This window comes from Maniola hyperantus, chromosome 9 (assembly GCF_902806685.2).
Source record: "Maniola hyperantus chromosome 9, iAphHyp1.2, whole genome shotgun sequence".
NCBI classification, from domain to species: domain Eukaryota; kingdom Metazoa; phylum Arthropoda; class Insecta; order Lepidoptera; family Nymphalidae; genus Maniola; species Maniola hyperantus.
Window position 1 is genome coordinate 15,084,088 of NC_048544.1, and position 27,861 is coordinate 15,111,948.

General features: G+C 37.7%; 1 protein-coding gene across 10 annotated transcripts; it reads right to left on the minus strand.

Annotated features, from left to right (window-relative positions):
- Positions 1-7,889: 7,889 nt before the first annotated feature.
- Positions 7,890-22,764, minus strand: LOC117985394 (poxin-like). Of its 10 annotated transcripts, none has more exons than XM_069500943.1 (5): positions 22,666-22,764; positions 13,108-13,257; positions 10,667-10,780; positions 9,657-9,848; positions 7,890-9,413 (listed from the first exon to the last, which is right to left on the minus strand). In XM_069500943.1, exons 1-5 carry the CDS (start codon positions 22,714-22,716, stop codon positions 9,141-9,143), a joined length of 780 nt encoding a protein of 259 aa, XP_069357044.1. In that variant the 5' UTR covers positions 22,717-22,764; the 3' UTR covers positions 7,890-9,140. The 10 variants fall into 10 exon arrangements, with proteins under 10 accessions (XP_069357044.1, XP_069357043.1, XP_069357051.1 ...); XM_069500942.1 differs by having other exon boundaries at positions 13,108-13,260; positions 22,666-22,739; XM_069500950.1 differs by lacking the exon at positions 22,666-22,764 and adding an exon at positions 21,497-21,674.
- Positions 22,765-27,861: the final 5,097 nt, after the last annotated feature.

The following is a 27,861-nucleotide window of genomic DNA, read 5'->3' on the forward strand; positions in this document are numbered from 1 at the left end:
AATGACACCAAACTTCTCAGTGAAATTCCTAGCTCTCATAAAAATCCGCAAGCAATTCATTTTGATTCAGATGCTCAAGATGTTACGAAAATAGTAGGTATGCAGTGGCATCCTAAACTCGATACTTTTACTTTTAAAATCAACGCTAATGAGAGTCCCCGCGATTATACAAAACGCTTAATTCTTTCTATTACCGCTCGCCTGTTTGATCCTGTTGGTCTTATAGGTCCAGTTACCGCTTTTATGAAACTTCTCGTCCAAGAATGTTGGAAATTAAATCTCGCCTGGGATACACCAGTACCCAGCTCGATCGCTCAAAGATTTGAACAATTCTGTGAAGAACTACCGCATTTAGAAAAAATTAAAATTCCTCGCCATGTTGGTATGAACTCTGAATCCCATGTAACGCTTATAGGTTTTTCTGACGCTAGTGAAAAATGCTATGGAGCCACCGTATACATACGTGTGAGCCCAGATGAACATTCGCCTGGAACTGTTCATTTACTCGCTTCAAAATCTAGAGTCGCACCGCTTAAGAAGACATCACTCGCTCGCCTCGAGCTTTGCGCATCTCTTCTATTAGCCAATTTAATCAATTTGGTACGCGAAACTCTTAGTAAACGCTGCAAAATAAATAATATTTACGATTTTTCGGACTCAACAGTAACTCTTACATGGATTCATTCTCCCGCATATAAATTCCACACATTCGTCGCTAATAGAATTACAGAAATAAATTCAAAATTACCTTCTGAACATTGGTTTCACGTCAACGGATGCGAAAATCCCGCTGACATAATATCTCGTCCAATCACGCCTAAAGAATTATTAGAACGCAAACTCTGGTTTAACTCTCCTCAATGGACGACGCATCCTATATCGAAATGGCCCATTACGCCTTTTCAAGTAAACGCTCACAATGAAGATCTTGAAGAATCAAAAACTACTGTTTTAGCAGTTGAAACCTCTGTTTCTGACGCTCAACATCCCATTGAAAATTTGGCCGAACGCTCTTCTAGCTGGTCCAAATTACTGCGCACCATGGTTTACATATTAAGATTCTCTAAACTCTTGAAATCACACGGTTCTATTACGGTTTCAGATCTTGATTTTGCAGAAATGTATGTAATTCGCTATGTTCAAAATAAACATTTCTCTCAAGATATTCACGCTCTCAAAAATAATAAACTTTGCTCTAAATCAATGTTAAAACTTAGCCCGTTTCTCACAGACGACATCATCAGAGTTGGTGGTCGTTTAAGCAACTCACAATTAAATTTTGGGCAAAAGCACCCAATAATATTACCTTCTAAAGACCGCATTACTCAGCTAATAGTTGATTATTATCATATCACTAATTTGCATACAGGGCCCGCGTTAGTACTCGCGTTACTTAGACAGAAGTTCTGGATCATTGCAGCCAGAAACTTGATTCGCCAACGTGTACACAAATGCAATATTTGTTTTCGCGTAAACCCTCAATCTACTTTTCCACAAATGGGAGAGTTGCCCGCCTTTAGAGTAGCGCAAGTTAAAGCCTTTGTTCACACCGCTGTGGACTACATGGGACCTTTTTTCGTAACTCACATTCGCCGTCGAGGTATTAAAAGTCATAAAGCGTACGTCTGCATATTTACTTGCATGACTACCAAGGCAGTACACCTAGAATTAGTCTCAGACCTCAGTTCAGACTTATTTCTCGCTGCTTTTCTGAGACTAAACGCACGCAAAGGCCCAGTAAGTCTGGTTTACAGCGATGGAGCTACTAACTTTTTTGGAGCTAAACGCAAATTAAATGAAATTTACACTCTCATACAGTCCAATGCTCATAAAAATTTCATAGAGAATCGTCTCGCAGAACATCGTATTCAGTTTAAGCATAGTCCACCTTATGGCCCTCATTTCAACGGCCTCAGCGAAATTAACGTTCGCTGTGTGAAAACTCATTTGTATAAAGTTATAGGGACACAAATCCTTACTTATGAAGAATTGAATACAGTTCTAGTTCAAATTGAAAACTTATTAAATAGTAGACCATTATGTACTCTAAGTTCTGATCCGTCAGATCTTTCCGCGCTAACGCCTAACCATTTTCTCAATCTCACTCCCGCAAAGTATTTACCTGTCGAGGATTTATCAGATATTCCCGACAGCCGCTTATCGCGCTATCAATTACTAACTAAAATCACTTGTTCTTTCTGGAAACGTTGGAGCCAAGAATATTTAACTTCTCTACAACACAGACAGAAATGGAATACTCCCTCCAATCCTGTAGGTCTTGGAGCTGTTGTTGTTATCAAAGATTCTAACGTTCATCCCCTTTGCTGGCCTTTAGGAGTTATAGAAGAACTCTATCCAGGGAAAGACAGTGTAATTCGAGCAGTCAAAGTTAGAACGCGTTCCGGAAACTACATCAGACCAGTTGTACGGATATGCCCTCTACCTTCTCAATAGGCTGCTATTAATTCTACTAACTCTATTAATTAATTTTAATTTTTAATTTTTTTTTTTAACGCTTTAATTTATCACGCTTTTCGTTCTGTTTAGAGGCTTGCCTCTAGGCCGGGGGAGTTGTTTACGCCATTTATTATATTTTCAAGTAATCTATTATAAATACACACACACGCACATTCAAACTCACACATAAGCATGTACGCAATGACATTTCCTTTCAAATTCCCCCTTCAGTCCGATTCCGCATTCTGGCGCTTACGCACGCTGAAAACCGCTCCTGTTTTGCACAACGAATGTGCCACGCAATTAAAAACACCCGCTCCGCTCCAAAAAGTGTGTAAACTCGCGAAATCAAGTGAAAACCGCAACTAATAAATAAACGCTAATTAATCCGCTAAAATAAGTGATCTGAACAAACCGTCAAGCAAAATAGGTACCTATATAAAGAGCAAAATTAACCTATGACGTGTACATATCATCGCTAATTAATCTTGCTATCGAAACTCCCTTTAATAAAATCAGTGCAGTTAAGTGCAACGGAAGGTCATCCCAAAGATCATCATCAGCAAGGAGCAGATCCCACTCACCAGTGACCGCCTGAAGCTCAGGTAATCCCACAATATTTTTGGTATGGTTTGTTCTCTGGTAATCGATTCGCATTTATTTGAATGAGTCTTGAATGCAATCTCCCCCTTGGTACCGTAAATGCTGCGAAATTCAGTCTTCCTAGTAACATTTTTGCCGTTTTCCAGCACCAAATTTTCTTTTTTAGTATGATGTTGATTATTCTCATCAGTTCTCTTGATTTCTCCTCCGGGAGTTCTTTTATGTTGTTTTTGGTGTCCCACTGGACGCCTAGAAAGATAAGCTGTGTGCTTGGAATTGTTCTTGATTTTTGGTAGTTGATGCACCAGCCCAACCTCTCCAATAAGTCTATAAGGAATTTTGCATGTCTCTGTAGTACATGAGCATCTTGATGTACAACCAAGAAGTCGTCGAGATACACGATTATCCTTAGTCCCTGTTCCCTGCAATAATGGGCCAACCAATTAGTGATTTTTGCAAATGCATTGGGCGCCGAAGCTAATCCAAATGGGAGACATGTCATCTGATAGAAGTACCCCTTATAAGAAAGGCTAAGGAATCTTTGATGTGCTTTCACAATAGGAATGTGAAAATATGCTTGAGATAAATCGATTTTGATCATATGATCATTCGGTTTCAAAAAGGAAGGCACCCTATATATATTTACTATATGAAACTTATGTGGCTTTAAATAATCATTTAATTGTTTCAAATTAAAAATAGCTCTGTATGAGCCATCCCCTTTGTTTCTAGTGAACATCTGGGATAAAAATCCAGTTTTGTCTGAGTTTCTTGCTATAGCACCACATTCTTTCATTTGAGCAATGCACTCATCCATCTTAAGAGAAGGCTTAGTGAGATAGCGTAAGGAATTTAATTTAGATAATCTCACTAAAGGTGGTTTTTTATAGAAAGGGATCCTATAGCCTGATAAAATAGATATAACCGGATCCGGGGCTCCTATTGCCCTCCATTCATCCATCCTCTTAATTACTTGACCTGCAAAGAACTTACTGTTTTGCCCTTTTGTTTGGTGTTGTCTAAAGGGCTTTTTATTTGCTGAGAAGTCATGTTTTCGTGTGGTCGGTAGTCGTGTGGTCGGTGGCCGCATCGTTGGTGGCCGCGTTGACTGAGAAGTTCTGCCTTTGTAATGGTAACTCCTTTTTGTTTGTAGAGCAGGTTTTTGGGTACGAGGTTTTTTGTCAAGAAAAAACTTGAAAAGCCCTCCTTGTTCCTTTATAACTTCCGATAATTTTGCTTCTGCAAATAGATGTGACTCCGATGGGGGTATACTTTGGAGGATTTCGTTTAGCTGTTTATTACGACCTTTATATATCGCTCTTCGATGTTGGATTGTCTCTGCACGTCTACCACACACATATTGTAGTAATGAGTCTGATGTCTTTCTAAATGTGGAGTCCGGATTTAAGAAATATTTACTGATAAATCCCTTGATATCTGGTGAACTTTGATCATAAATTTCTTGAAAGTACTTTCTCTGTTTTAGGAGTCCATGTGATATTGCTCCCAAACATAAATCCATTCTCTCCAAGGTGGCAACTTGCTGCCATGGAGGGGTCACATTAGCAAGTATACTATTTATTTTCAAATTAGAGAACACAGGCGATGCCTGAAATTGTTTCTGGACATCCCCATATTTAATGTTTGCCCATCCTGGAGAGTCTAATCGTTGACATTGTTTTCCTTGTTTTGCCAGCAGGGGATCAGCTGCAGTAATTTTTGGTTCTGTCTCCGAAGTTGTTGGGTCAAAGTTAAACAGCTGAAGGTCCCCATCATTTAAAATAACTGCCTCCTGAAATGTAGGAGCCTGCCACGGTACAGATTCCCCACTCTGCGTTTCAGTATTACTCTGAGTATTTGCTTCGTCTTGGGTACTTGTAACTGATTCAAATGATTCATTAAGTCCAGTGTCAATAGGCTGTGTAGATATTTGGTCTTTTAACTCATTTAGACTTGCACATTGCTTGGCCGACATATCTACTAGTTGACTAAACATTTCATTCTGTTTCTGAATCATCAGAATTAATTGATCTTCTCTTTTGGTCCTTTTTTCAGGAGAACAATCCAATCTCTCCTCGCTCCAAGGTCTGCGTCTATCAAGACTTGAGGGGGGAGTCATTCCCCCTTCTTTCTCTTTTAAAATTTTTTGAGCGTCATTGCGCGAAATGAACGCTTGTTTTAGGTTATGTACCGTATCCATAAATTTTAAATAAAATTCACCTTTGTGCATCTTTTCCATTAGAGCGTGCGGGGCGTAGATTAAAGCGCGCCCTAATGGCCAACGAATTAGCTTTCGCTTGATATATTTAAACTTCCGTTCGCTAATAGAAGTAGCATTAATATCGAAACATTGTATTAATTTTACTATGGGAATTGCAAAACGAAGTCTGCATTCTGTATCTGCTGATAACCCCTCCCCAAACAGTTCGGTATAGGATAAGTTTTCCACCTCCCACGTGCGCCATCCATCTGGGTAATGGTCATCCAGCACTGATCCAGGTCAGATTTCTAAAGACTTGTGCGTCTTCCTCTGGAGGAATCCACTTCAATATATCGTCAAAAGTCAAGGCCATTGGGGCAGCGATGCAGCAACAATAATGTCTGCAAACAAACGGCTAGCTTTAGAACACCTTTAATGCAATTTGCAAGTTGCAACATGTACACACCGAGTACTAGAACGTATTCACTACTTAGTGCGTGAAACGTCAAACTAGCCAAGTTATTACTTTACTCTATATAGACATTCAACGCTATGGTTACGATTTCATCCAAGTGCGCAGAGCGCTATCAATGTAAGCAATCCGACCAAAGATTACCCATATATTCATATAATCCGACGATCTAGGTGATCGGCTATGAATCTAAGTCAGAGCCACAGAGGCCAGTAAAACAAGAAAAATTAAGATGCTGTTTGAATAGGCAGGCGACAGTCGGCTGTGCAGGCGTCAGTCGGCTGTGTAGACGTCCCAGACGTCAATCGACTCACGCCTTCGGTCGGCTGCTGTGTCGCCTGTGCAGGCGTCAAGTCGTCAACAGACTTCAGCCCTCAGTCGGACAGGCGCAGCCGACGCGTCGGTCGGCTACGCAGCCGTCAGTCGGCTGAGCAGCCTCCAAAGCAATACATGGCTCGTATTATGTACGTTGCTGAAGTAATAATCAGACAACTCACATGTTAAACAGTATAGCGAAACTATGACTGTTTACAACTCAGCCGTCTTGCGAGCGGGCTGTTATCAGTATGAGCCTTATATAATAATATTAAGTATATTTCACTCTTCAATACTTCTACTCTGCACGATGTTTGAAAGCGTACTGAAGGAAAGTGATCTGTGATCCTAGTCGGCACTAAGTCGCGTCACAGACCAGGATGATCGAATACTCATGGGGTTGGACACATTAATGAGGGCTGACCATAGACAAATAAGTACGATATTTGACAGCTAATCTCAATGTGGGTCAAGCGGAGGCTCGAACACCTAAATAGTAGAATTATTAAACACGGGGGTAATGTAATGTCTTACAAGTTACGTCACTGGCGCGGGGTTTAGGGACGCCCAAGACCAATACTCTGCTTTTCACACCTCGCAAGACAATAAATGTTCTAACTTCAAATTACATTATACCCCTTAAGACGTAATGGATTTCAGTACAACATTATAACCCGGCTAAGTCATAGGGATGTTATGACGTAGTTTACCCTTAGCTAACAGGACTATAATAAGGCATTCATTCAATAGTCATTTAGTGTTAATATATGTTGCCGTGTTAGTATGTTACGCTTCGCTGCCCAAAACAGTCGACATTCTCTAACAATCGATAACGTTGTGTAAGGGCCGGTTGTTTCAAACCATTGGTTTTCGTAAGATACGTTCGTTAAAATTTAACAGACGCAGACGAATTTTAACATCTGTTAATTTAAGAGCGTTGCTTCATTGTACAAAAAACAGTTCGTCATTGTTATTCTGGTTACGAAACTAACCCTAAAAATTAACTCACTTTTCCGTATCCTTTTTTATTTCATTTTATATTAAATTATATAGTTATTGATATTGCTACTTCGCATTTTAAACACTTTTTCTTTTTTAAAAATTCTCTTTCATCTTCAAAAAAACTACCATTAAAAGCATTGAATTCAATTGATTCCATTATAATTTGTAAATAAAATATTCCGTTTGTAAGAAGTATGAAGTTACGAACTGATTTGACGATCACCAATGGCGCCAGCACTGGTTAACGTAAACGTAACTTTTTAACGAACGTTAGCGCTAATAGATGCTGAATCAACGCTTTTTCTTTTCTTACGTTCGTTAGCGCCATATTTAAAGGTTACGAGTCCGTCAAAATTTGTTGAAACAACCGGCCCTAAATGTTCTTATACATTTTTATCCTTACATTTTATTTAAGTGGGTATACAGAAACACCGACTGTCCCTAAGCTAGGTATATATATACCTGTGTTTTACATATATCTACATAGTATAAAATAAAGTCGGTTCCCGCTGTCTGTATGTATGTATGTACGTATGAACGCGTAGATCTTTTAAACTACGCAACGGATTTTAATGCGGTTTTTACCAATAGATAGAGTGATTCAAGAGGAAGGTTTATAGGTATAGTTTAATTCTTAAAAAATTAGAGATTCTTACTACCTTTATATTATATAGAAAGATGTTTTGTCTATCGAAGAGGTAGGCTCCCCGTGCGAAGTCGGGGCGGGTCTACTAGTATTTTATAAAGAGTTTAATGTGATGAAATTAAAGATAATTAATTAGTAACGGGCTGTGGCAATGTATTTTTAGGGTTGTGTGTAAATAATCAAAATTATGTAGATAGGTATATAAAATGTATATTTTTAATAAAGAATTATTTTTTATTACAATTCATTTTTATTTTTATATTTTAGTGTATAAAACTTAGTAAAAGTATTAAAATCATGAATTAATTATATTAGTTCAACAACTCGTACATACAACGTTTTTTGCTGAAACTTACAGGAAAAGAGATAATTAGGTACTTATTTTGAAAAAAAATCAATATCAAAAAGAAGAAAAAAAATTAATAAATAATATAATATGTTCCTTAGTCAAAATTTTCGATTCAGAGTTCAAGTTTTTAAATTAACCCTAATTTTAAAACCTAAACTCTATCTCTCAAGTCTGGACTAAATTATAAAATACTCAGTATTTTTTTTACTTTTAATTTTTTTACAAAAGTAAGTTTTATTATCAGTTCCTGTAAATTTTAGCAAAAACGCCATATGTACAAGTCATAAAACTAATTAAGGACTAACAGCCGCACTCAGAGTCGCTTAATCGTTACTTAAGTTTAGTTAAAACGAGACAGACTTATATCTCTCACATAAATCTGTCTCGTTTTAACTCAATCTTAAGTAACGATTAGCGACTCTGAGTGCGGCTGTAAGCAAATATCTAAACTGAGTACTCAAAAAAATTCTTAAATCCATCAAACTAATGCATATACCTAATTAATTTAAAAAACCGGCCAAGTGCGGGTCAGGCTCGCGAAATGAGGGTTCCGTACTACAGTCGTATTTTTTCGACATTTTGCACGATAATTCAAAAACTATGATGCATAAAAATAAATAAAGATGTTTTAGAATGTACAGGTGAAGACCTTTCATATGATACCCCACTTGATATAGTCACTCACTTCGAAAGTTGAAAATACTAATTATTAGTTCATGACCACAATTTAATTTTATTTGTGTGATCTAACCCTAAATTCACGGTTTTCAGATTTTTCCTCAAATATCAGCTATAAGATCTACCTACCTGCCAAATTTCATGATTCTAGTCAACGGGAAGTACCCTGTAGGTTTCTTGACAGACCGACAGACAGACAACAAAGTGATCCTATAAGGGTTCCGTTTTTCCTATTGAGGTACAGAACCCTAAAAAATGTAAATTTTAAACAAAATGATTTTACCTTAGCCTATACTTAGATTTTATAAAAGTAAAAATGTCTCTAAACTGAAATATAACATTGAGTATAAGTCCCGCAAATTGATAATGCGCGTGGCCGCCATTTTAGTGACCGTTTTAATACTAAATTTCTCTTAGTTTACAAGTACTCAATGTCAGTCAACACCCCGCATAGATAATGATGTGACAGCTGAGTTCCGTCCTCCGTGACCAAAGCAATCCGGGGGATATTCCCTCTTAGTAGAACAGGTTTCAGAGGAGCCTCAGGGGTGACTTTGACTGGAGGAAGCCCCTTGATGTATTCCTTCAACTCCTCGCGCGTGGAGAAGTTTCTGTCGCCGTAGAAGAATTTGCCTTGTTCCTGGTCTAAGATGTCCCAGGATTTGGTGGTTACGAAGTAACCTCCGTCGCCCTGAAATAAAGAAGGAAAACAACTAATGATGTAGGTACAGTGGGCGACAGAAAGGTACAGTACGCGGCGAAAAATGTATATCGGTCTTTAGAATGACATGACAAATGACATATCAGCGCGCCGTCCTTGTTGACTATAAGCGCGCAAGGCACTTGACTGCGGACACAACCTTCAGCTACCTACGACCAAGAAGATCCAGGACACATCTACCCTAGTAGCAATCGGCACTCTGAAAAAGCTTACCTCAAAAGCCGACACGGCGTAGTGGTTGCCACGACGCGCGGTGACCACGGACACCAGCGCGCCGTCCTTGTTGACTATAGGCGCGCCGGCAATGTAGTGGTTGGCAGACTCGAAGGTGGGCGCGCACCGCCACTGAGCCAGCTTGCCGTCGCAAGATATTAGCAGAATCCGCTTGCTACGATTCAGAAACACCTGGTTAAGGCAAATACATTATTTAGTGAAAAGAACTGCCAAATGTGGAAGATATTTCAGACCTGGATCAGAACCCTCGTAGCTTTAGTTTTAAGTTCGCGTAACAATTATCACCACCATATCTTACAAATCTAACAACCGACCATCAAAAAGTGTAATTAATTAGCTATTTTGAATAAATTATTTGAATTTTGAATTTTATAGGTTTTTTTATAGATACAAACTGGATCTCGTAACAGACCTCCGGAGAGGATCTTACCGTTTAAACTATTGTGAGTGATATCCATTAACAAAAAATGTTCTGTGCTAGAGGGATGAACGTAGAACAACGCTGTGAAGTTCCTAAACTGAACACACTCTATAAAAAATCTCTCCAACTATTAGAGTTGGGGAATATTAGAGTTGTTGTTGTGGGTTGCTGTTGCTGAGTTTGTTGTGGGCTCTTCTCAGAGCTGGCCGCGTTTGGAACCCTCGTAGCTTTAGTTTTATGTACGTAACTATATCATCTTACAAATTATAATTTTGACCATCACCTAAGCGTAAAATTTTACCTATTCTGAATTAATAATTTGAGTTTGATTACACTCGTTTTTTAGTAGTTTTAAGTAATTAAATATCACTTTCTTTAACGGTGAAAGAAAACATCGTGAAGAAACCTGCATGCACGGGCAAGAATGAGAACAGTCTCCAAAGTTTCTCAAAGGTGTGTGAACCAATCCGCACTTGGCTAGCGTGGCAAAAACCCTTCTCACTTTGAGAGGAGACCCGTGCTCTATAGTGAGCCGGCGATGATGGTGCTCATGATGAGTCTGGTTTACCTTTTCGGCCACATTTTCGTCGATGCGCACATAGGCCAGCTCGCCGAGCGGTGCCAGCAGATCGTCGGTGAACACGTCGCAATAGTGGTGGGTAGTTTGTGACCTCTCCGCCAACTAGGAATAAAACAAATATAAACATACCAGAAGTGAATTTTAAATATCAGTCACGACGCGCACACTCTTATCGAGAGTTTTATCTTTCATAATAACCTAACTGCAATATTAACTTGATTAGGGCCCAATTGCCATTGCGACCACTCAATCAAAATGGCGACCTAAACACAAAAAAGCATTTAATAGTCGGTCGAGTCTCGCGTCGGAACGAGACTAGTTTAAAAACCACCAACCACCCGTATTTATACAATCTACTCAACATGGCCGCCTCGCAATGCGACTTTCACTTTAAAAGGCGCCAAATACAAATGCTATAACACAAATGACTATTAATGAGGTATTCTGAGGCAAGTATTATGGTCCTACAGTCAGTCCGACTCCCCCAGTTCATAGCATATACTCGATGCTTGTTTTCTTTAAACAACATCAAACCCTGTGAAATTCGCAAACAGTATTTCAATCGTGAGGGTGGCTTTAAACTAGCAAGTATGTACAATCCAGTGGTAGAATTCTGCACTCCTGGACGCCATTGTACGACATCTAAATAAATAAATAAATATCGTTTATTTCTCAAAAGTATTGGTACAAGTACATATAAGTATTAATTACAATTACCATACTATTACAGATTACAAGTGGTGATAATAATATGTAACTATTATACTTGCTTGTACGTTTCATAAACTTTTACCAGTGGACCCTACACTATAGGAGGTGACCTGTATCGTAGGGTCCGAGTAAATGTTTACTATGGTTATGTATCTAAAGTTAATAGTGACGTAGTGAGTCTATTTTGCCGGACAGCTCGTGAAGTTCCAGCGAAAAGAACAAGAAAGAGGGTAGTTAGTTTTCCATGACAGCTCAATCTCTCGCAGCACTGTAGTCCGTCGTGACCACGACCCGTGCAATTGGGTCGAAATATCGACAAATAAAACCATCAAATTAATCGTGGTATGTACCTACCCGTTACCTATAAGAACATTCAAATATGAAATTGCCAGGAGGTTTCCCTTCTTCAATAAAATCTTTTGGACCTCACTTTCGTTTATCTTCTGACATCAACATATTACACAATTTCGTGTGTTAACTCCATTGCATTCTTATTATCAAATTATGGTCGCTAACTATGGGGCCTCATCATAAGAAAACTCAGAGTCACTCAGCAGGCGATAGAAAGAGCTATTGCTTGGAGTTTCTCTACGTGATCAAATCAGAAATGAGGAGACCCGTAGGAGAACTAGAGTAACCGATTACCGACATAGCTCAACGGGTTGCGAAGCTGAGATGGCAATGAGCAGAGCGCATAGTTCGTAAAACCGATAGACGTTGGGGTTGGGGTCCCAAGGTGCTGGAATGGCGACCTCCCACCGGAAGACGCAGTTTTGGAAGACCCCCCACTAGATGGATGGACGACATCAGACGAGTCGCAGGGAGCCGCTGGATTCAGGCGGCGCAAGACCGTGGCGTGTGTGGTGTGTGTGTCCCTACAAGAGACCTATGTCCAGAAGTGGACGTCTATCTGTTGATGATGATGATGATCAAATTATCTATCCTGGAACTTGGACTTGAGGAATTCCTAAGAAGTTAGAGGCAATAACATATTTCTAAGTCTAATTCGAAAGCCAGATATTCTCAGAATTTCCAAGATTTGTCATATTTCTCGAACTTCAAAGAACCGATAGACGTTTGGGGTCTCAAGGGCTGGAATGGAGACCACGCACCACAAGGCGCAGCGCTGGCAGAACCACCACTAGAGAGACAACATACCACCTCCCATGGCCCCACCAACCTCGCGGTTGGGCGGAAGCACGAGAGGGCACCCGTTCGGTATTCGCTCGGTGGCTCTTTCCCGGGGCACCTTTTTAACTGCTTACAAATTCTTTCTATCTACTCCTTGTTAGTTGTCCCCATGTGTCTTCCTCACCAATAGAGGAACAGACATTTTTTTTAATAGAGATAGCGAGCAGGTGGGTCCACCTGGTGTTAAGTGATTACCGCCGCCCATGAACATTTGCAGCACCAGAGGAACCGCCGATGCGTTGCCGGCCTTTTAGGCATTTGTTGTAATCTAAAGGGAACACCGCCGAAGGGACTTGATTCCACAGTTTGCATGTGCGTGGAAAAAAGGATCTGGCACAACGGGTGGTCGAAGTGCTCCAGAAACCCAGGTGGTGAGGGTGGAATTGATTGCGGTGGCGTGCGGTGCGGTTGTAGAAAAAGGAGGGTGGAATGAGATCAAACACCTCTTCGGAACACCTCTTCGGAACACTCCATTATAGACATCAAACGAAAATGAGGGAGAACGACATCTTTCTCAAAGTCCTCACCTGATCCGGCGTGGCGCAGTGTATGGGCAGCACGGAGCCCATGCTGGCGAACTTCTTGCCGTCTCGCTCGTGCAATTCCGCGGGGATCGGGAACGCCTCCACCAGCCCCTTGTACTCCTCATTCAGTACCGTCCGTTTCGACATGGTGCACTGCTGCAACAAAATAACCTTCGTCCTTTAGCTGCCTTAGCACAATATTATGATAGGCAAATGTCTCTACTGCTTACATTAGATGAAAACAGGAAATGATATCACCGGTGCTTGTACTTGCACATTGGCTTTTCATGGCCTCGTATTCCACATTTTTAGCAATTTTATAGTACATCACTAATATTATAAAGGCGAACATTGATGTGTGTACATATGTATCTATGTCTGTTACTCTTTCACGCAAAATCTACTGCACGAAGTTCACTGAAATTTACCCATACCTTAGAATAACAACTCGACCCATACCCTAACAAACAGGCAGAATCTTTATTCCGTAAAAATCTACGGTACCTACCCGCGGGATTTCTTAAACATATTATATCCAAGCGGACGAAGTCGCGGCCATTACCCTGTATATAAAGCCATCTACACTAATATTATAAAGAGGAAAACTTTGTTTGTTTGTTTGTTTGTTTGTTTGTTTGTTTGTACTGAATAGGCTCAAAAACTACTGGACCGATTTTAAAAATTCTTTCACCATTCGAAAGCTACATTATCCACGAGTAACATAGGCTATATTTTATTTTGGAAAAAAATAGGGTTCCGTAAGATATTTGGGTTTTTCGGACACAAGGTGTAAAAAATCAACCAGAAAAGTTACTTATTTTGCGTACGCTGCCTAAACTATAAAAGATAGAACCATAAAATGTTCTAATTAATTGTAGATCTTATAAATATCTACAAAAAAGTCCGCGACACACTATACCCATCTATGTCGAGTGAGGCACAGCAACCATTTTTTTATTTAAAAATCTTGAATTTTTTTTGGACTACATTTAAACGCGTTTATTTTACTCATGCTATTAATCCTTATCAAAATAAATGATTTCATCACTAAGAACAGTTTATGGAGATAATATTTGGTCTTTGAATGATTAAAATTGGACGTTTGGTTTTGAAGTTATGGCGAAATTAAAATATTACGATTTCTGCTGCACGGCCCGTTGTATATCTACACTAATATTATAAAGAGGAAAACTTTGTTTGTTTGTTTGTTTGTTTGTACTGAATAGGCTCAAAAACTACTGGACCGATTTTAAAAATTCTTTCACCATTCGAAAGCTACATTATCCACGAGTAACATAGGCTATATTTTATTTTGGAAAAAAATAGGGTTCCGAAAGATATTTGGGTTTTTCGGACACAAGGTGTAAAAAATCAACCAGAAAAGTTACTTATTTTGCGTACGCTGCCTAAACTATAAAAGATAGAACCATAAAATGTTCTAATTAATTGTAGATCTTATAAATATCTACAAAAAAGTCCGCGACACACTATACCCATCTATGTCGAGTGAGGCACAGCAACCATTTTTTTATTTAAAAATCTTGAATTTTTTTTGGACTACATTTAAACGCGTTTATTTTACTCATGCTATTAATCCTTATCAAAATAAATTTCATCACTAAGAACAGTTTATGGAGATAATATTTGGTCTTTGAATGATTAAAATTGGACGTTTGGTTTTGAAGTTATGGCGAAATTAAAATATTACGATTTCTGCTGCACGGCCCGTTGTAATGTCGTTAAGTTTGTTTGTAGGGGGTAATCTTTAGAACTACTGAACCGATTTTAAAAATTCTTTCACCAGTAGAAAGCTACATTATTCCTGAGTGACATAGGCTATACGGGATCTTTAAAAACCTAAATCTACGCGGGCGAAGCCGCGGGGATCAGCTAGTTATTATATAAAGAGGTAATGTCGTTAAGTTTGTTTGTAGGGGGTAATCTTTAGAACTACTGAACCGATTTTAAAAATTCTTTCACCAGTAGAAAGCTACATTATTCCTGAGTGACATAGGCTATACGGGATCTTTAAAAACCTAAATCTACGCGGGCGAAGCCGCGGGGATCAGCTAGTACTTAATATTATAAATACGAAAGTGTGTCTGTCTGTCTGTCTGCTAGCTTTTCACGGCCCAACCGTTCAACCAATTTTGATGAAATTTGGTACAGAGTTAGCTTATATCCCGGGGAAGGACATAGGCTACTTTTCATCCCGGAAAATTGGTGAGTTCCCACGGGAATTTAAAAACCTAAATCCACGCTCACTCTAAGCTAACTCTGTACCAAATTTCATCAAAATCAGTTGAATGGTTGGACTGTGAAAGGCTAGCAGACAGATAGACAGTCACACTTTCGCATTTATAATATTAGTATGGAATACAGTTTAATATTATTAAACTTAATCTAATATTTACATAGATCGATACCTATGTGTTATGAATTTTATGTTATTTTGTTATTTACCAAGTCACTAGGTGGCTACTGATAAGAGACCGATATTTTACTTAAATTATACAACAGTTAGAGATAAACAATAGATTAACAAAAAAACGTATGTCAATTAACAGTTTTTTTGCCCATAATATTACTTCAGATTCCCGGTCCTCACTGCTTAGGTTACCTCCAGCATCAGAATCAGGATTTGGAACTAGGATTTCACTTAAGGACTTTTTAGGGTTTTCCGCACCCGAAGAGTGCTAACGGGACCCTATTACTAAGCCTCCGCTGTCCGTCCGCCCGTCCGTCTGTCTATGTACGTAATGTACCGTAATACGTAGAGAGTTGAAATTTTTATAGATTGTGTATTTCGATTGCTGCTATAACAACAAACAATGTTGAATTGTATACAAAAGGATCTATTCATCATGATCAACCCATCACCGGCTCACTACAGAGCACGGGTCTCCTCTCAGAGTGAGAAGGGTTTTGGTCATAGTCTACCACGCTGGCCATGTGCGGATTGGTAGACTTCACACACCTTTGAGATTATGGAGAACTCTCACGCATGCATGTTTCCTAACGATGTTTTCCTTCACCGTTAAAGCAAGTGATATTTTTTAATTACTTTAAACGCACATAACTGAAAAGTTAGAGGTGCGTTGCCCAGGATTGAATCCCTGACCTCTGATTATGAGGCGGACGTTCCAGCCACTGGGCTATCACAGCTTTTTATCATCGCACCATTATCCCAAGAAAATTCCGCAAGAAAACATTGCATTATGTTGTAACCACACATGCGCAGCAAATGCTGAGTGGAGTCCATTTTGGTACCACACACCACGCATTTTATTTTGAGTGATTATTTTATTTTTATTTTTTAAGTGTAGGTTCGAAGTCAAAGTGTTCGAACAGTGCGTGTTGTGATGACATATGGATCCAAAACATGGTCGCTAATATGGGCCTCATAAGAAAGCTGAGAGTCACTCAGCGGGCGATGGAGAGAGCTATGCTTGGAGTTTCTTTACGTGATCAAATCAGAAATGAGGAGATCCGTAGGAGAACTAGAGTAACCGACATAGCTCAACGGGTTGCAAAGCTGAAGTGGCAATGGGCAGGGCACATAGTTCGTACAACCGATAGACGTTGGGGTCCCAAGGTGCTGGAATGGCGACCTCGCACCGGAAGACGCAGCGTTGTAAGACCCCCCACTAGGTGGACGGACGACATCAGACGAGTCGCAGGGAGCCGCTGGATTCACGCGGCGTAAGACCGTGGCGTGTGGAAGTCCCTACAAGAGACCTATGTCCAGCAGTGGACGTCTATTGGTTGATGATGATGATGATGATGAAGTGTAGGTACTTTCTGTGTCATCAAATAAACACTTTTTCTTTCTTTTTTTCTTTCTTTCTATTATGAAAGTGAAATAAATTATAAGTACTGTAGGTAAGTAAATTATTATTTAACTTTCAATTTTCTCCATGGAATTTTGTCTACTTACATAAGTGTAGGCAATGACCAGTAATACACGACACAATGTTCACACAATGGTAGTAAGACTAGTAAAGTAGTACCTAACTACATATATAGAGAGAGCCAGCACGTGCCAGACCTTCGTTATTTTATAAAAGCTGAAAGTTTCTCTTCGTATTGACCCAAACACAGGGAGGAACGATCAGCGAAGTATCTGGCAATGTATGAGGTGATTTCTAATATTATTCCGAAGAGAATATAAAAAAAATTACTTTATACTTTGGCATAAGATTTTTTAGACCTAATATTACCTGTTATCTCCCAAAGTCGCCATGATCCAAACTTCATAGTCGCTGATAGTGTTGGGGACAATACGCAGATAAACTTTCAGTTTTTGTAAAATAACGAAGGTCTGGCACGCGCTGGCTCTTAGTCCAATATATTAAATAATAATCTATACGTAAGAGATTCCTAAACGCGTGACGACTCTTTGAATCGTCGTTGACTAATCGTAAGCAATGAATAACAGTAGGATGTATTGAATATTCCGTATAATTATCTATACCTACTAATATTACTTACAAAGAGGTAAAGTTTGTAAGTTTGTTTGTAAGAAGTAATCTCTGAAACTACTGAACCGATTTTGAAAATTCTTTCACCAGTAGAAAGCTACAATATTCCTGAATCCTGCAAAATCACATAGGCTATATTTTTTTTATTAGAGATCCCTACGAAAATTGTAACAAACAAACACACTTTCACATTTATAATATGGGTAGTGATAATAAAAATTAAAAAAGGCCGCCAAGTAAATTAAAAAAATGTAGGTACCTACTTAAGTAAGTACCTATAGATATTCTTGTATGACGGTACGGAACCCTGGTGTAGAGTCCAACTCGCTTTTGTCCGGTTTTTAAGGTTCTGTACCTCAAAAGGAAAAACGGAACACTTATAGGATCACTTTGTTGTCTGTCTGTCTGTCTGTCGGTCTGTCAAGAAACCTACAGGGTACCTACTTCCCGTTGACCTAGAATCATGAAATTTGGCAGGTAGGTAGATCTTGTAGCAGATATTCGGGGAAAAATCTGAAAAACGTCAATTTGTGATTACATCACACAAAAAAAATTAAATTGTGGTCATGAACTAATAATTAGTATTTTCAATTTTCGAAGTAAGATAACTACCTATATCAAGTGGGGTATCATAATATGAAAGGTCTTCACCTGTGCATTCTAAAACAGATTTTAATTTTTTTTGTGCATCAAGTTTTTGAGTTATCGTGCAAAATGTCGAAAAAATACGACTGTAATATGGAACCCTCGTTGCGCGAGCCTGACTCGCAATTGGCCGGTTTTTTATTTACATACTTATTTTATTTTATTTTCATTTTGAAAACAAACAATAGTCTGCATATTTTGTATCTATGGATTACAATACTTAAATAAATAGATAAAATATAATTTATCGGTTATCTATCTATCTTTTTAGTCACATGAGTATTTCAAAATTAATCGGTGTTATTAGTCACTGGCGAATTCTGACAAAATAAATCACGTGCTAAGTAAGTTCATCATCATCAACCTCTACCGATAGACGTCCACTGCTGGACATAGGTCTCTTGTTGGGACTTCCACACATAAAAGTCTTGCGCCGCCTGAATCTAGCGGCTCCCTGGGACTCGTCTGATGTTGTTCGTGTTCATCCACCTAGTGTGGGGTCTTCCAACGCTGCGCCTTTCGGTGTGAGGTCGCCATTTCAAGGGTAGTTATTTCACAACTAGTCAAATCAGTAACTTTTTATCAAACGTCGAAACGCGCACTTAGTACCTATGCGATATTCTATGAAATACTGGAATGTGACGTCACATCATAATGACGTACTTTTTTACTTTGATCGATAATTTAAATGGTTATTACACTTAAAACTAACAACGGGCGTGGATTTTACGTATTTTGGATGACTTCTAGTTAATAATCACTGAGATATAATAGGCTAGTTGACACTTTTTTTAAGTAGGTCTTAAATGGTTAATATTTGTCCTATTAGATCAAAAAAATTAACACTATATTTTTTTGCGCCCTAAAAACCGTAACTTTAATTTAAAAATATATTTTTCTTAGACAGGTGAAAACACTGTCGGCCATGCTTGGCCGATAGATTGTCTGTGCTCTGACGTCATGCATTTGTAAACAACAGCATAACCTCCCAAAGTTTAATAAACATGACTTCTATACTAGTTTACATGAAAAATATAGTAATTATCGTTATTGTATCATCCGAGAATGTAAAAACGCATCGATAAAGACCACAGGCAAGTTGTGGATTAGAGTGCCCAGTGAAATAAATATACGTAACACGCGAAGACTTGCTTAAAGGGATCCTACCTATATCACTAACGACTGCAACCCAAATTTATTTTTGCAAAGATCACTTTGTTGTAAGTCTTACTTAATAACTTATTTAATTTATAAAGAGAAAACGATAATTATTTACGTTTACTATGAGTTTTTAGAAATATATAAAAACTAGCTTATGCTCGTGACTTCGCCCGCGTGGACTTCATAAATTTCAAACCCCCATTTAACCCACTCAGTGGTGGAATTTCAAAAAATCCTTTCCTAGTGGATACCTTCTCTTTACCTACAAAGAACACACCCACCAAATTTCATGTATCTAGGACCAGCTGTTTAGATGTTTAGGCTGTTCGTTGATATATAAGTTAGTCAGGACTTGAAATTTTATATATATGGATACTACGTTAGTCAATAGGGATGACATTTCTTTGTTTACATATTTAATGACGTCACATCATGGCTGACAGCGTTTTTTGAGTTTCAAATAAAAATAAAAACTGTATTTTTTTAAATTGGATTTATATATCCATCCTGCGTTTTTAATAATTGTTATTGATATATTTCGTTGTCTTAAGCATGATACTATAATAAATAATCATTTATTGGACGAAATTAGATATGAGTCAAGTAGCCTATTATATATTTATGATGTAGTCAAATACCCAATTGGGGGGCAGGTCTGTTATACCAATTTTGAGGATGCCAACAGATTTTTTTTTGATTTGCCGCTCTTTTTCAGATTCTATTTGCTTTGGCGAGACCCTAGGTATAGTTGCCTACTAAAGGTATACGTAACTATAAAAATATATTTAAAATAACCATAACATGTGCCAGATATTTTTTAATCACGGACGGACACGTCAAAAAAGTTTATTTTGTACTAGATGATGCCCGCAACTTCGTCCGCGTGGATTTAGATTTTTAAAAATCCCATGGGAACTCTTTGATTTTCCGGGATAAAAAGTAGCCTATGTCCTTCCCCGGGATGTAAGCTATATCTGTACCAAATTTCGTCAAAATCAGTTGAATGGTTGAGCCGTGAAAAGCTAGCAGACAGACAGACACACTTTCGCATTTATAATATTAGTATGGAAGTATGGATAAAAGAACTCACCTTTCTCACCTTTTTAAACCTTGAAACAATTAACTAACTCACTGACTATAATGTTGGTATAATGTACCTACACGACCAGTTGCAGGTATAATCGCAAACACCAAAATGGATACATAATTCTACCTGCAGCGTCACTGATAACTCTTATCACTGACAACAAAGGCATAGTGAACTAGAGTGATGGAACTCTCGGTTCGATCCCGAATCGATTAAATGTCAATATGTAGGTATGTGATAATTGATATGGCTATCGTGAAATCTAATAAAAATAGGGCTGCCTGCGTCAAATGTAGGTAAGTACTATTAACATTTGACCTGACAGTCCGTTGCTCCGTTGCGACGTGATTGAAGGACAAACCAGCAAACCAATAATCCAACAAACAAACACACTTTCGCATTTATATTAAGGGTACTGATATCGCTAGGTCTGTCAGACAAACCTCGCGATATCAGTATCAGAGCAACGGACTGACGTGATTTTTTGCAAGGGTATAGTTAAAGACCTGGAGAGTGCCATAGGCTATTTTTTATCCCGGAAAATCAAAAAGTTCCCCAGGGATTTTAAAAACCTACCTAAATCCACGCGAACGAACTCGCCGGCATCAGCTAGTTAAGCTATAAAAGCGTTAGGTCACCCGCCGAGTGGAGTGACATTTTGAAAGTGAAACTTAAGTACCTACTTTACTTATATTCGTAAAATGCTATAGGTACCTACTATAAAAAGGTGTTAATTAATTTAAACTAAGTACAATGCTCACTGTGATTAATTGGGATGATGACTATAATAAAAAGTCGCTGATTTGACTCATCATCGCTGATCATCCCTGTTTATTTTAAAGATTTTATTGTTTACAGAATTGCCATATTAAAAAAAATTTTTGGTTCGGGAATTCCCCTGTGGTCCATACAAAAAAAAGGGTGCAGATTTTTTTAGTAGCTGTAGAAAGTTATTTTGATGGGTAGGTTGAAAAATAAAAATGTTTGATTTAAAATGTCTTAATAATTATATACTTACCTAGTTACGTATTAACGTAGAGGTAAGATTACCTCAAAAATTTCAAAAATTATTTATTTAAAAAAAGTAAAAACACATTTATTCACTTTTCCACCACTACGCAAAAGTTACTGCAGAGCTATCTTCATTTGAATCAACAAAATTTAAAAAATATAATTATATTATTTTAGTATCTGTGGCGCTAGATAACACAGATTCTATTACCGGTCTTCACAAAACTGAAACTGAACTGAGGATTGAGGAATAGTAGGTAGGTACCTACTTCTGTTCGAATTTATTTTAAACGTACAGTGCGACAAGGCTATCTTGGCGCGTGGCGAAAATCAGAACTAACGTTGCCGTCAAGTGTCCCTTTGTTCTTGTTTGAATATTCTAAGCCTTTGTTCTCCAACAGCGTCTCCCTTGTGCCAAGAAAGCCTTGTCGCACTGTACTTTTCTCTTTCTCTATTATAGAAACTTTTGCTTTGTAAGGCTGAGAGAGGTACAGCTTAACAGCGAGATGATTTTGAAAAATGATTGAAATAGGGTTGTTACTGTGGATGCCAAATTTTATATTTAATTTTTTAAACGTAAATTACGAACTTTGCTTAGGACGCTTTAGGCAATGGGAACTAAGGAAACAAAATATAATTATTTTTGGGATCGATATGGTGGAAATTGCACCCAAAAAAGTGGAGGTCTCAAAATATATTTTTTGCTATCGTATCGAATGGGGTGGTCAAATACAAAGGGGGGATAAGTTCATAAATATAAATATACTAAGTACAACATTAAAATTAACCAAGTGTCAGAAAAACAATTTTACTATAATATTTCAGCGTTTATTAAGACGTAAGCGGGTTTTAAGTTTTCAACTTTTTCAATTTAGTGACAATCCCTTGGGCCTTGACTGCAATCTCACCTAGTGACGATACAGTCTATAATAGTGGGCTAACCTGGAGAAGAAGCTGTTTTATTAAACCCATATCACTAATTGCTTAAAACTCGATAAAGAACGGTAAGATATCGCTTACCGGTACCTACCTATTGCTTTGCCGGTAAGGTGAAAAGTAACTAGCCACGATCGAAACCTCCAACCCATAGATTAATATTGGTCTCGCTATGATCTATGCTCCAACCTCACTAGACACAAATAACTATAATATTATAATAAAGAATTTATTACTTACAGTACCCATTTTTACAATAAAACAAATAATAACAAATCTCTCGAGTTTCATTTCTATTTTCTAACACTACCGTTTGGTTTCAACTCGTGCTTAAATTAAAATAAGGTAGTTTTTATGTATTTTTACTTAAGTATAGTACGTATATGTATAGTGTTTTCATATCCTTGAATAACATTTGCAGTCAAACCAGCCGGCTAATTGGTAATAGCAATTAAACTTTACAACAATGGTGTTATCTATTTTGAATATACCTATTTCCATCAAACAATGGATTATTCACCCATAGGGTTGTCAAATGAATGTATACACTTTAAACAGCCAATATCATAGCTGTATATAAGGTAAATAATAAAACAAATAATAACAACAATCAAAATATTGTACAAAAAAGATCTATCAGTTTTATATCGAAACATCAGAATGTCAAAAACCACATCTCCATGGCTGCCATCATCATGAGGCATCCAGACTTATACAATGGATTGATTGTTATTTATATCTGGCGGGAATGGACTATGAGTCATATTTAATTGTTAACTATTTGAATCAACATATTTTGTGTCATGTTTAACATCTAGCTGATTTAATTGTTACGTTAATGATTTGTGACGTCACAGGAAGTATCATTTAGTTCAATCACTTTGCAATTTGTAAAATACTGGAAGTTAAATAATACCAACCTTTAAAATATGTCAGTTTTGCTGTCCTGTCAAATTAGTATAAAAAGCGTAGGTTTAATAAAAATGGCGGTCAATTGTGAGAATTAAGTCGAAGGCGCAAGCTATGCTTAAAAATACAGTGAAGTGAAATTGGAAACTGACTATTATTGAAGACCATCCCTATACTTCTGCAACATTTCAGAAGTGGGATACTAAGAAGAGAAGAGAGCAGAACATTGAAGAATGTCAAAGATTTTTTTTTTTCTCTTCTGAAAACACCACGCCTCTGCTTAGAAAATTACGCCGCGGGCCTATATCGACGCAAACTCATCTTCAAGATGCGACCAGAGGACTTTTCTGTGTATTATAACATCAGAGGACTTGAAGCTGAAATATCTACGCGCAAAATTGCGGTCTACAATACCAATACCAGACGCCCTACTTACTTTATTGAGAGTACCTACTTATCGTCATCGGAAAATTGTGAAAGAATCTACTACTTCAGCGCGGGCTTCAAGATGTAGAAAAGGGGATTAAAGTTCAACTACGTCTTTGCCACGCGTGAACAAGAAGCGCTGCTGTAATCTACTGACGATGACGGATCAATCACGAGCCACGGGGTTGCTGATGTCAACAAATCCGGCATCGGGTGATCGGGGCGCAACGAGCCACGCCGCGCCGCGCCGCGCCGTGCCGGCCGCTACGAGCCACGCCGCGCCGTGCGGGACGCAAGGGCAGCGACTCCTGTGTCGCCATAGCAACAAGTCGAGCATACCTACACTCGGTGAGTCGTATTACATCTAACCAACAAATTTTCTAAGCATAATATGCAAATTACTCTCATAATATTACATTAGTGCAGATAGAATCTTTGCCTACCTACATTGATCCCGGAAGTTATTTTTTGTAAAATGAGTTAAAAATACCATAAGTATCTAAAGATTTCATCATGAGGAGAGGCTTTAGGTGCACTCACATAATATAATCACTTTATGTAATAATTTGTGTAAAATAATGTGCATGTGTGTGTAATTACAAAAAATAGGTGTATACTTTTTGTGATCTCTCCGATGTAGGTCTGATTATCATTATCACTAGGCAGCCGATAAAATTAAATAACCTTTGTACACGTTACGAAGTACTCCAGTCACCGCAAATCCTGAGGAATAAATCGAATCACAAAATCTGACCACCGCATAGGTCCATGAGTCCCATGACTACCGCCTCATAGGGTGGCTCAGTGTGCTGATTAATACAATATTTAATGTTCTTATTCGTAACTAAAATAACTTATGCTATTCCATCTCTGGAGAGTTTATCTGCATTGAAGTATGTATGCTACTTTATAAACGTAGGTGATGTAGTAAGTAGATTCTGTTCCGGTTTCAAAACTAAAGGCTCATACATATAAATATTAATCTTGGTTTCCAAGTTGTTGGTCTGATTTGTTCGGATCGGCCGCAATCAGTTCACCACGAGACTTTAAATACGAGGACATTTGAATTATTTAATCCTTACCCAACTTTAGTGACTGTGTGACCTATTCATGCTTACCTACTGGTAAATTAAAACTACCTGACTATTCATAAGCACTTTTAAAAAGTTTACATGAATAAAAAAAACATTCTATTCTATTCTATTCTAATGACTTTCCAATATAATGTCTGTGTGACTTATCCAAGTTAAAAACTGTGTGAGAAACCCAATAAAACTAAGAAAACTACAATACGTCTAGCCAACTAATCTTAATGTAACAAAATTTATAAAATTAATTAAACACCTTGAAGACCAGAAAATAGAGCCAGATTAATGTTGGAAATTTAATTTTTGCTAGGAACTGTGTGTACTGAATTCTTTTTAGATAAGTAGTCATAGATACACTATTTCAAAGTCAAAACATTTATTCAAATTGGGTAACATTGTACACTTTTTGATCGTTAATTGTTGAATTTGTAAACCAATAATGTAATGGTGATCATTAATTACTTAAACTTGAAACTAAAGCTACGACGGTTCTAAACGCGCCCAGACCTGAGAATAGCCGACAAAAACTCAGCAACTATTTTTTTTAATTTATATTTTGTTTATTTGACTAACCAACAACAATGACGACTCGAATTTATTGTTCCTACGTTAAAAATCAATCTTACGAAAAATTTTAAGAAAAATTCTCTACATAAATTACAAACGTAAACTTAAAAAAATAGAGCAATCTATATAGTGTGTAATAATTACCTACGGATCACTACTACCGGTTTCACTAACAGCAATACCACGATGTTACAAGTTGAGCTGCACATTTTTCTTACCTACCCACTATCTCAAATATTATGTAGGTTACCAGGTTTTGTGGCATTGAATTTAACAAAAATAATGACCTGTACAGTGTACATTCTATAACTTTAATAAAAAATAAATAAGTTAAAACAAAATTCATACACAATAAAACTAGGTATTTATATAAAAGAGACTATCGTAACTAAAAGATAGATAGCGTACAGGTTAACCATTGGCTAGTACAGATGAAATTCAGTAGGTAATAGGATTATGCTTACAAGTTAATAAGTAATAGTAAGATAGGTTTACGAATTGCAGGAAGACAATAATGTTACAATGACAGCAGTGGGTCAGTTGCGGATAAACTGTATCAAATATTATTACAATCTCAATTATTGTGATAGGCCGATTTTTAGGTATTCTTGTTGCAACAATGCATGATAGCTGATGAGTGATGGTGAGCATCAACCAATTATAGGTGATTACGATCGTGAACTATTATTTTTCGAGCACGGTCGTCATGACTTCGAAGCATAAAATTACTAAACTGACAACGAAATATGTAGTTGAAAAAAAGACTGATGTGCAAAATTAAGCGGGCAGGGCTTAGTTCAAGACACAATTTAAATGTCATCAATAGATTAAATAAAATTCATTATAATAAAAGTACACAGATGACAAAATATACATCATCGACATCATCATCATCATCATCAATCGATAGACGTTGGGGTGTCCTGGGGTGCTGGAGTGGCGACCTTGCACTGGAGGGAGCCGCACTGGCAACGTTGAAATATACATATTATGAGCTAAATAATATCGATGTACCTACTTAAAACTAACAGTTATTAATTTTGAATCGAAAGGTAATATATAGCTAAATCAGCAGATGCTAATTATCATCAAACATGTAATGTCTGAGTGACTTCCCTAACAGGACGACTGTGTGACTTCCTTAACGATAAATCAGAGTGACTTCCCTATCTGAAAGACTGCGCGACTTTCTTAACGGAACGTCTGTGTGACATCCGTAACGAAACATCTGAGTGACATTCCTAACGGATAATCTGTATGACTTCCATAACGAAACATCTGAGTGACATCCCTATCTAAATGTCTGAGTGACTTCCCTAATGGAACATCTGTGTGAATTCCATAAAAAACATCTGAGTGACTTCTCAATATCTGTGTGACTTCCGTAACGAAACTTCTGAGTGACTTCCCTATCGAAATGTCTGAGTGACTTTCGAAAGTGACTTCCCCTAAAAATGTCATCGTCAAGAGTAAAATTAGATAAAAAACAATAGTAGGTAGAACTTATAGTTAAACGAAGCTCAACTCTACTTTAATTTAATTATACTACAGTCATTACATTAAGTATTACAGTAAATCTAGTAAGTAGGTATGATTAAAATACAGAAATCACGATTAAATTGAAATATTGGTCCATAAGTTCAAAATCCTAATTAATTAGTAATAAACTTTTATTATGAATAACTCATTAATTAAATAATAGTGTTATATAAAATTAGAAACTCCTTTAGTTTGATTTTATTATTTAATATGCAACTGAGACATGCCAGTAACATTACTCCTGTAATTTTATAAATTCAAAAAATCCCGATAAGTGACGAATGACATTCTTGCATTGTCAGAATTACTCCCCTACATGCTTTAGTCTGTATCAGTCCTGTTTCTTGTATCAATAATATTATGATTCTTGTTTGTAAGATGATTCTTATACTTTCTATCCTGACTGTTTTATTCTGTACCCGTGTTCTGTTCCTTATTCCTCATGGAAACTCATCATTGGACTAAAAATGCATTTGAAGTATGATGTCTGTCACATCCCTAGAGCATATCTGTGAGATCTTCCTAAAGAAGGGACTGTAGTAAATCGTAAAGAAGACTGTTTGACCGACGCAAATGGTCTTGGTGACCTGCGCATCGAGTCTGTGTGACCTACCCAACGGGGCTGTGTGACCTGCGCAAATAGTCTGTGTGATATGTGCAACGTGTGACATACATATGTGTCGCCTACCCAAATGGTGTGTGTGCCTCTGTGTGTACGTGTGTGTGTGTGTGAATCACTCCAACATAGTCTCTGTGTGATCTCTATTCTCTCCAACACAATGACTTGGATATGGAATCTATTTGACCTTCCCATGATAAATTGTTCGAGATGAATTAAAAGTACCTACAGTAAACTCTGCTAAAACAAGACCATAAGAATATAAAATTCAATAATCGTCCCCTGCAG